Raw genomic sequence first — 10,709 nt, forward strand, 5'->3', positions numbered from 1 at the left:
CCAGCAGTGGTGTCCTGGGGAAGGCACACCCTGGCCTCCATCCTCCTCCACATGGTCATGGAGCTCTGGGGACACAGTCAGAGTGGGTCTCATCACATTGCTCCCCCTACCTTGGGATGAGGATCCCTATACCTGCAGCACCTATATATTGTACTTCTCTGCCCACCTCTGCACTTAAGCCCGCAACCACTGTGGGTGAACAGCCTGAACTGCCAGCACACTTTCTCTCTTGCTCTATAACTGGAGTTAGCCAGCCCCACTTGTTCCCATGAGCAGCCCCTGGCACATGACTTTCTCCCCTAGCCCTGACAATAAGGTTCCATACATGGAAAGACCTAACACATTCACACACCCTTGACTGTTTGCATCTTATCCATAATACCTGAAACATCTGGGGCAAATCAGACTGTACTAACCACAGTCAAGTCATCTGGATAATATTAGTGGGATACTGCTTTGGGTTTAACTCTCCAAAACTACCTGGGCCCTTCTGATGCACTGAGTTAGTAAGAATGAAGAATCCGGATCAAGACAGTTACATTGACTGAGATTTCTGAGTTTTTATTTCGACAGTTGGCAGAGGTATATGTGAGCATGAAGAGAACTGGAATGTGTGGATGTACAGGCTCTGAGACACTTGAGTGTCTGAATATTGGCTCATTCCCTTCCAAGATTCGAAGACTCATTAAGGCTAAGCCTGGGCCACTGGTGTGTGTGGGGAGGCAGCTGCCAAAGAGAAATTGCATCCTTCTCTCACACTTCTCTGGAAATTGTGCTCTTTAGAAGACACATGGAAGCCAGAAGCATTGGCTTTGCCACCATGTCCTAGTTTTCCCTTTGATCATGAGAAATTTTGAAAAAAAGAGAGTCAAAAATGTACCTTGAAGCAGGGCATGCTCCTTTCCTGGGCTAGACAAGGGCCAGGGAGAAACCCATGTCTGAATCTCATGTAAGGTATTGAGATCTGAGGGGCGTCAGCATCAGGGATTGGAGTAGATATCTGGAATGTACAGAGTCATGCTAAGGCTCACGCATATGGCAAGGACTGCAGGCTGCTGGGATGTATTCTCATGTACATCACCTGCCAGCTCCCCCTCCCCCAGGTTCCAACCCCCCTTATCCTTTTGGCCCCAATGGGAGAAGCCTGGGCATCCTCCAAGGCCTCCTCAAGCTTTCCACTTTGTTGTTACTTTGTGTTCAGTCCTGTATTTACTTGAGGCTATATCATGACCCTGACACCCTGGAAAAGTTGAGGAAAGTGTCAATGTCCCTGGTAGTTGGTGAAGTGGCCACAGAGCAGAACACTATTAATATGTGAAGAGCATTTGATAGCCACTACAGCTATTTTCAAGGCTTCAGGTCTTGACCCAGAGACTGAGGCTGACAGGTCAACCAACAGCTAGGGTGGTGGAGTCAACACTTGACTCACGTTTCAGGAGAAGAAGAAGCCCTCCTGAGACTAAGCCATGGACTGGGCCTCTTTTCCTTTCTGGGAATTGAGACCTGGCCAGGCAGCTGAATTATGTTTCTAGCAACTTGCTGCCTCTGTCTCTGCCTCTGGCAGGGCTTTGCCTAAGGACCTACCTATGGCAACAGTGAGTATGCAGAAACCCATTTCCCTGTACCTTTAACACACAGACTCTGGAAAAGAAGCAGGCAGGACCACCCCAAACCAATAAGGATGGACAGGGTAAGGGAGAGGGGTGTTCCCACAAGAACTAGTCTCTCAGTCCTACACTTATTAAAAAGCTGGAACACCTGAAACATGTACTCACCCTCAGGGCCTTGGGCACAGTAGAAACTGTGACAAAATCCCTACTCTCTGTAGATTCCCATGGGAGAAGGAGGGGCGGAACGATTAACGAAGCCCCACAAATGTGATCTGGTACAAAATTTAGTGAGACCCTGCCAGGAACCACAACTTGATGCCTTACCTTGTTGGCTCCACTCCCCCAGTTCCAGGAGGTGGGATGAGCTCACAAAGGGCCTGGACAGTTACCTCTCCCATTCCCACCACAGGAGACTGTCTCCTAGAGCTACATGATGGTACTTCAGTAGAATTAGTGGAATTGACTGTGGAAAATATGTTGGGATCACAGTGGATAAAGAGGCCCCTTTATGCTTCCCTCTGTGGATTGAGGCACAACTCAGAACAGACCAATGTGGGAGCAGGCAGGAGGGTGGTGGGTGGGAGGATCTTCAGAAAAATCTACTCAAGTCTGGGACTAGGTGGGGGTGCTGTGGGACAAGAGCACAGCTGTGTCCATGCTGAGTGATGCTCAGCCAGCAGCAAGGATGCCCACTGCCAGGCTCTCCCCCGTCTCTGTCTGGAATAATAGGAAGCCCATCCAGGTCTCTATGGAGGATAAGCCCTGAAGACATCTAATACCACATGTCTGCTGAATCCCCAGTGAGACCCTGTGAGGCAGGCTGGAGGATGTAGATAATTCATTTGGGAGATGATCACAAGGGCACACACAAAAAAAAAGGGAGGCAGAAGAGGGAGAAGTCAATGTGGCTGTTGTTATGGGTCACTGAGCAGCCATGGGTTTTGTCCTGCAGGAGAGTGTGATACCCTGTGGATCTTGCCTCTGACAGCCTCTCTGAGGCTGGGATATTGGGCCCTTCCACACTACAGCCCCACCTGGGGATGGAATGTTGCCTTACTTCTCCCCACTGAGGTGTGCCTGCTCTGCTTCTGGAGTGCCACTTGCACAGAGGAAGCCTTGAGCAGAAATTGAGGGAGACAAGGACATTGGGGTGAAACAGGGAATGTCAGCCACCGGGTAGTCCAACTGCATGGGCACTGAAGGGATGACTGGTTAGGTGGTGCTGCCACAGCTTGAGAACCAAATGTGGCCCCTGCCTGTGTGTAAATACAGTCTGACTGGAATACAACACCCTTATTTGTGTTCATATTGTCTATGGTACTTTCAAGGCGACACTGGGGAGTTGAGAACAAGACCATTGGACCCTCAAAGGACAAAAGTTTGCCAAATTTTCTTCTAGAAGATTCACAAGACAGGTGCCACATTTGTCCTGAGGGCCAAGGGCCTGTCTGGGTTCATCTTTTACTTTGGGTTGCCTTCAGAGTCATGGTCATTGCACATCTGGAGATGTAGGTCATCCCCCATGAGCCCAGAACAGCAGCTCAGAAGCACTTGTGCTTCTAGATTGTGCCACCTGGAACTGGCCCAGAGGTCGTAGAGGGAAGAAAACTCACACACTTGGGACCATGAGGTTTCCCTGATGGATGATTCCTTCACTTGCTCATCCCCTCCTTCTGGAACCCTGACACACAAAGCTTCTTGAAATGCTGATTTTTAATAATCTATTCTATATGAAAAAAATGGACAATGAGGAATTTCCATAATGGCTGGAAGTGAGATCCAGGCACTTGCTAGAAAACAAACAGAGCTGGTGTTGCACAGCCACTGAAGAGACACCTATAAGGAGCAACTGGATCCAGAACAGCCACAGTCAGGCAGGGTATAGCAGCACTCAATGGAAGCCCTCGAAGCAAACATTGTACAGGTGTTTGAAGGTGGTTTCCCAGGGTATAGTGGCAATGGTGAAGAAGCCGTTGAAAGTCTGAGGGATCAAGCACAGGTGGAAGGTGAATGGAGAGTGGTGGAAAACAGAGACTCTAGCTCTCAACACAGCACACATCCCAACCACACCTCCTGAGATGAGCATCTGGGGATGCAGGCTGTGGACCTCAGGTGCATCTCTGCCTGAGCCCTGTCTGTTTTGTGCCTGGGGCCTTGTCCTGACCTCAAGGGCTCCTGTACCATGTTCTCATCCTTAGACAAGTGGACGTCAGGGGAACACTCAGGTGGATGCAGTGTGACCCAGGCCCCTAGTAGAGCATTAGGGTGCTCTCTCCCAGGGGATGCTATGTCAGAGTAGCCCCTTGTACCATGTGGTCATGTCCCCGAGCTGGGGTTCACCTTGAACTTTTCCCCTGGAGCAGCAGCTGATAGATCAGTGGGATGCAGGTCAGGGCATGGGAGGGAGGAGTGTGGGATTCTCCTCAACCCTCACACCCTCATGCACTCGGCAGAGACAAGAGAACCTCAGAAATAGCCACAACAGGCCAGGTGATGTAGCCCATCCTGACATGCCCCTCTCCTGAAGGCAGGAGAGGGAGATGGATAAAGCTCAGAGAAGGGACTTCCTGTCTCAGCCCCAGGAGACATGGACCCTTGTGGCCAGGAGCAACCTGACCCCACTATGGCCCGTGGGACAGGTGCTAGAATGAGGTGAGTGGACAGAGTCAGTTATGACATTGGCTAGGGGCCTACCAGTGGACCCTGGGCCTGGCCTGCCTGGCTCATTCCTACTGCAGCACCAGCCATGAGTGTGACAGGGCCGGTTTCTCCCTCACTCCTTTGTGTCCCAAGGAATGGCACTGTTATCTACTCCCCCTCCCCCCCTGCCCCAAGCTGTAACGTCAGCTATGTAACACAAGGGGTCTTCTGTGTGTCTTACATTGTTCAGCTCTGGGCTTTCTTGGAAGGGACAGTTGTCAATGTCATCATCAAATTTCCCACATTTGGTTCTGCAAAGCTCCAGCTCCATGGAGAAGGCCAAGCTCTCTTCTATCTGTGGTACATGGAGACATTAGATGCCAACCCACCACGGTTCTGTTGAGCAGCTGCTAGTGTAGATCCATGCAGTGTAGGGAGAGCTCAAACACTCCCCCACTAGGGAGATGCCTCTGGGGCTGGGTCAACTTGCTGGGGGTAAGGCCAAGCTTGGGGAATTCACAGCAAAGAGGCCTGTGATTGGTATTCAGGCCAGGGGGAGACGCCATCTGAGTCATACACCATTAATACATCACACCCTGGAGCTCCAAGTCCCTAGATGCCCCTGGGAGACCCGGCCTGACATCCAGTATGCCTCTGAAGCTGCAGCAGCACTCCTGGGGCACAGGTGCCCAGTGCCCAGTGTCTAGGTTGGTGTTGGCTCTGTAGAGTTTGTTGAGTAACATCAGTCCCAGAGTGGGAGACTCATCTACAGCCCCATTGTCACACCTGCCACCTGCCAAACAATAGGAAAAGGCCCTGCAGTGCTGATGGAATACTCCCATGTAGGCGTGCACACACCCACACATGAACATGGCTTCTGGATACTTCTTGTCTTATTACAAAGCGCTGCTGGAATTCTCTCTACTCCTCTCCACTCTATTCTGCTTCATTCCATCCCATACCCTCCCTCCACCTTCCATTTTCCACAATACCCAAACTCAGTGCAAGTGCAGATCTGGGAAACCCACAGCAGAGGTGCAGCCTGAGAGAGCTTGGGTGGCAGACCCAGCCGGGAGCTGGCACTGCAGCGTGTGTGAGTGTGTATGTCTGTGAATGAGTGTGTGTGTGCACATTGGGGGCCCAGGACTTTCCTCTATCTCTCTCTGGACCTTTTCCCTGAGGGCCAGAGGGAAGGGCAGTAGGAGCTCCACCCTGCATGAGCTCCAGCCTCTGTGGACGCTGCAGTGGCTCCCTGTGGCTCAGCCTAGAATCATACATTCCTGGGAGGTCCATCCAGGTCTCTGTAGAGGATGAGCCCTGAAGATGTCTGCTGTAGAGGATGAGCCCTGTAGCATACATGTCTGCTGTAAGTCCCCAGGGAGACCCTGCAATGAAGACTTTCTGGGGCAAGTAGTGCATTTAGGAAGTGATGACGGGGGACACAGAGAGGAAGGGAAGCAGAGGAGGGAGAAAGTTAATGTGGCTGTTTTATGAGTCACTGAGCAGCCACGAGTTTTGTCCTGCTGAAGTGTGTGAGAACCCTGTGGTTCTCATCTCTGGCTGCCAGTCTGAGGTTGGGACCCTAAGCCCTTCCCCACTGAAGCTTTTCCTGGGGGTGAAGTGCTGTCCATAGTCCTTATCTTTCCCCATTGAGATGTGTGTCCTCTGCTGGTGAAGTGCCACTGGTACAGAGAAAGCCTTGCTAACCAAAGCTAGGGGTGGAAGAAGATATTGATGTGGAGTATGGAGTGTCAAGTCCTGAGGTCACCAGCTGCACTGGCACTAGAGGAAAATCTGTGTGGGGGTGGGAGGCATCCATGGCCTTGAGGACCGAATCCGATCCTTGCCTGTGTGTGTGTAGATACAGTCTCACTGAAAGACAACATTGTAATATGTGTTCACATTCTCTATGGAGCTTTAAAAGCAACATTGAGACAATGATAATAAGACTAATGACTTACTAAAGCAGAGGTCCTAGAGGGAAGAGAACTCACACAATTGGGACTATGATGTTTCCCTGCTGGATGATTTCTTCACTTGCTCGTCCCATCCTTCTGGAACCATGCCACACAAAGCTTCTTGGAATGCTAATGTTTAATGATTTTTCTATATGAAGTAATGAGGAATTTTCACAATGCCCCAATAGGAGATACCAGATATTTACAAATAAAGAGAACAAAACTTGGACCTACTCAACCACTGAAAGGCCACCCACAGGACATCACTGGTGTCCCAGAGGAGAGCAGCCAGAGCTAGATGGGCTGGACTCTCATTTGTGGAAGCCATCCAAGCAGGTCTTGTTCCAGAGTTCAAACAGTGTTAACCAGGGCTCACTGGCGATGGTGAAAAAGCAGGTGATGATCTGAGGGTCAAGCACAGGGATGGAAGGTGAGTGGAGAGTGGTTAGAAATAGTAGCTTCAGCATTAAACACAGCACACATCCCAATCACACATCACAGGATGAGCAGCTGTGGGGCAGGCTGTGGCCCTCAGGTGCATCCCCTTGCCTGTTCTGGACCTGGGCCCTTGTCCTGATCTCAGGGACTCCTGTGTCATTTTCTCATCTTTAGGCCAGTGGTCTCCAGGGGACATTTAGGCTGACCCAGTGTAACCCAGACCCTTAGTAGAGCATTGGGGTGCTCTCTCCCAGGGGGTGCTAGCTCAGAAGAGCCCATCACTCCAGGTGAGGTATATCCCAGAGCTGGGGTTCACCTTGACCATTTCCCCTGGAGCTGCAGCTGATAAGTCAGTGGAACCTGGTCAAGGCATGGGAAGGAGGGTCATGGGTCCCTCCTCAATCCCCATGCCATTGATTCTTTTCTCAGTGGGACCTGAGAAAGCCATTTTGGCAAAGGTCATGTTGCCCATCTCAATATGCTCCCCATGAATTATTTAGAAAAAGGAGGTCAATAAAGACCAGAGAAGGGATATCCTATGGCCTTCCCAGGAGACCTGAATCCTCGTGACCAGGAGCAATCTGATACCACTGTGGCTTTGGGGACAGGCAGCTAGCATGGGGTGAGTATTCAGAATCAGTTCCCAGAATGGCTAGGGACCTACAAGTGGATCTTGGGGCTGGCTTTCCCAGCTGGCTCCAACTGCAGCACCAGCCATGGGTGTGACAAGGCCTGAAGCTCCCTCACTCCTCTGTGTCTCAAGGAATGGCACTGTCATCTTCACCACCTCCCCTCAGCTCCATGCTGCATCCTCAGCTGTGTAACCCAAAGGACCTGCTGTGTGTCTTACATTGTTCTTCTCTGAACTTGCTTGAAAGGGACAGTTGTCAATGTCTTCATCAAATTTCCCACATCTTGTTCTTCTAAGCTGAAGCTCAAAAGAGAATGCCAATGTGCTGTCCTCCTTGAACTGTTACAGACATGGACATTAACATGAGAACCCACCTCATGGTACCCTTGAGCAACTGCGACTGTAGATCCATGCAGTGTAGAGACAGCCCCAAACACTCCTCCACTAAGGAGCTTCCTTTGGGGCTGTGTCAGCTTGCTGGGGGTAAGGCCAAGCTTGGGGAATTCAGAGCAAAGAGGCCTGTGGTTGATATTCAGGCCAGGGGGAAATGCCAGCTGAGTCATTCAGCATTAATACATCACACCCACTGCCCCATGTCCCCAAATACCCCAAGGAGACCGAGCCTGACGTCCAGCATGCTTCTAAAGCTACAACAGCACCCCTTGGGCACAGGTGCCCAGGGCCTGGCAGGGTGTTGTCTCTGTAAGAGTTTGCTGAGTAACAGCCCCAGAGTGGGAGGCGCATCTACAGCCCCATTGTCACACCTGTCACCTGCCTGGCAATAGGAAAATGCCCTGCAATGCTGCCAGAACACTCACATGTACAGACACATGTGTGAGCACACACGCACACACACACACATAACACACACACACACACACGCACATGAACATGGCTTCTGGATACCTCTTGTTCTAATACAAAGTACATTCTGATTTTTTTTTTATCTCTTCTCCACTCTATTATGCTTCATTCCATCCCATAACCCCCACTCCACTCTCCATTTCCCCCAACTCCCAAACTGAGTGCAAGTGCAGATCTAGGAAACCCACAGTAGAGAGAGCCCAGCCTGAGAGAGCTTGGGTGGCAGACCCAGCTGGAAGCTGGCATTGCAGTGTCCACAGAGGGTGGAGCTCATGCAGGGTGGAGCTCCCACTGCCCTTCCCTCAGGCTCTCAGGGCAGAGGTCCAGAGGGAGAGAGAGGAAGGTCCTGGGCTCCCAATGTACACACACAATTCTCTCACAGACATACATACTTACATACACTTGCTGTATGTTCACACTCACAGACATACCACACACTAACCCACACTCACTCACACTCATACCTACACACACAAAAAGTCACACACTCACTCAAAAATTAATACTAACACACATATACACTTGCACTCAAATTCACTGAGACACTCACACCCACACTTACACACCCCAAACCCCTTCATACACACAACCAGACCTGTTCCTGTTAGAGCCCCTGTGAAAATGGCATTCTTGGCTGCATTCTGTAGACTCTCCATTATAAGAACAGTACTCCAGGATTGAGAACCATGGTCTAGGAAGAGTATGGGAGGAGTGCAGAGAAGAGGCCCTGAGGTCACAGTGGCTGCTCTGGAAGAGGAAGAATCCTTTCTCCCTGGATCCTCCATCCCCACTCCCTCCTCTCTTGGTGTCTGTTCTCTGTTCCTGTTTGCATATGTTTTCTTAGAATATTTCTTCATTATGTCTCCTCTGCATTTCTCAATCTGTCTCCTTCTCCTCCTTTCTGTCTTGGTCTTTGCCTTACTCAGGATCATTTCATAGGACTACCATTCCATAGTCCATATTTTGATCATCAATAAGTAACTTCTAAAAATGATGAAGAGGAAAACATCTTACATGTGGTATACATTGAGCTGGGTGTTTGCATTTTTAAATTGTTTCTTTCATAAAACTGTAACTAACTGTGGTGTTTGTATTTTTGCTGTATTACGGACTTCAGATGGTGAACAATATCCCTAGATAGGACCCCTGACTGCACCTCTGATACTGACTTCATAGCAAGTGCTGGTAATTAGGCCAGAAGATGTGGTACATACCTGCTCTCTCCTGGGCTTTAAGATGCGCACCAGCCTGTAGGCATTTGTATCGTTGCTCTGCAGGTTGAATATGTGTATGGCATATTCCACAGTTGCAAGTAAGTAGCTCATCGTAGGTTTTTCATCTTCACTCTCTACTTCTTCCAGGAACTCAGAACCTAAGAGAAGCAGCAGCATGGCCCAGGGCAGAGCCCACCGGCACCGCCAGTTTGGAATGACTACAGATACTTGGACACCCATGGCCTTTGTCCTTCTAGCTCAGGCTCCCACTGAGCCTCCTTGGGCATTGGTCCAGTATATCAGCTTCAGAGCAACTCCTCCCTCTGGATCTCCTCTCTGCTATTATACCCTGTCCCTTCCCACATGTCACCCTGACTCCCCCATCCCAAGCTGCATAATTGCCTCCTGTCTAGAGAGGGGGGCAAGCTCAGGCAGGGTGGTTTGAAAAGAACCAGCAGTGAGAGGGAGGGGTCCCCTGTAGCTGATTTCCAGACAACCTCTCCCTCAGCACCTCACTGGAGAGGGACTTCATTTGTATGCCCCAGAATCACAGGCTGAAACAAGGACACAAGAGCAAGAGGTAGAAGTGGAAGGTGATCCCAGGGCAAAACAGTAGAACAAGAGCCACTGAAACAAGGACAGAGCCAAAAGGTTGAGTTAGTTGCCAAGAGTTAGCTTTGGGGGAGACAGAAGGCATCCTGTCCAGAGAAAATGGGTATCCTGTGAAGGAAAGACCATGGAGGTCTTGATGGGTCCATGTGTCTGTGTCCCTCCTCAGCTTCTCAGCCCACCTTGAGCAGGAGAGCAGATAAGGCTCATTGACTCCTGGGATTATGCCAGGCTATGGGAGTTTGAGATCCCAGAAGCAGGAGGTTCCAGCTGAGCTCACTGCATCTCCCTTTGCACTTCTCAGCCATGTGCTCAGCCTGGGGGCCTGGCTGGATGATGTAAGAGTCCTCTCTCCAAAGGTGTTGCAGCAGGGTGACCCTTGACACACCCTGGGCCTATAGATCCCTTTGTAGGAATTTGCTCTAGGGGAGGGAGGGTGGAGTAAGAGACAGACCCAGAGCAAAGCCAGTGAGCTTCGAGATAGCTGAGCTGTGACCAGTAGGTGAGCATAGGTGCCCTCTAGTGGCCTTGGTTCTCAGGGTTCAGTGGACACAATCTCTTGTGTGCAGTCTGGGTTCTAGAGAAAGACCCTCACAGCCTCCATCTGGAATAGCAAATGAGGCCCTGGAAGAACTAAAGAACACATCTTTCCAAACAAGGCTTCAGCTCTGTGCCTGTGAAAGGCTTCAGCACATGTCTGCAGCTACTTGTGAACTCAGGGGGACCAGAATGCCCTGAAGGCCTG

The 10,709-nt window shown here is 50.5% G+C and overlaps 1 protein-coding gene across 4 annotated transcripts; it reads right to left on the reverse strand.

Moving 5' to 3' along the window:
• Positions 1–3,304: 3,304 nt before the first annotated feature.
• Positions 3,305–9,669, reverse strand: LOC125936873 (cystatin-9-like). 4 transcript variants are annotated; one of them, XR_007462159.1, is made up of 4 exons: positions 9,356–9,652; positions 7,497–7,616; positions 6,443–6,612; positions 3,505–3,591 (listed from the first exon to the last, which is right to left on the reverse strand). XR_007462159.1 is itself a non-coding variant. In XM_049651230.1 (3 exons), exons 1-3 carry the CDS (start codon positions 9,593–9,595, stop codon positions 3,502–3,504), a joined length of 444 nt encoding a protein of 147 aa, XP_049507187.1. In that variant the 5' UTR covers positions 9,596–9,669; the 3' UTR covers positions 3,305–3,501. The 4 variants fall into 4 exon arrangements, 2 of the variants coding, with proteins under 2 accessions (XP_049507187.1, XP_049507186.1); XR_007462160.1 differs by lacking the exon at positions 3,505–3,591 and adding an exon at positions 4,518–4,605; XM_049651230.1 differs by lacking the exons at positions 6,443–6,612; positions 7,497–7,616 and adding an exon at positions 4,492–4,605 and having other exon boundaries at positions 3,305–3,591; positions 9,356–9,669.
• Between the last annotated feature and the right edge of the window lie 1,040 nt (positions 9,670–10,709).

Source organism: Panthera uncia (assembly GCF_023721935.1).
Source record: "Panthera uncia isolate 11264 chromosome A3 unlocalized genomic scaffold, Puncia_PCG_1.0 HiC_scaffold_11, whole genome shotgun sequence".
Lineage (NCBI taxonomy): Eukaryota > Metazoa > Chordata > Mammalia > Carnivora > Felidae > Panthera > Panthera uncia.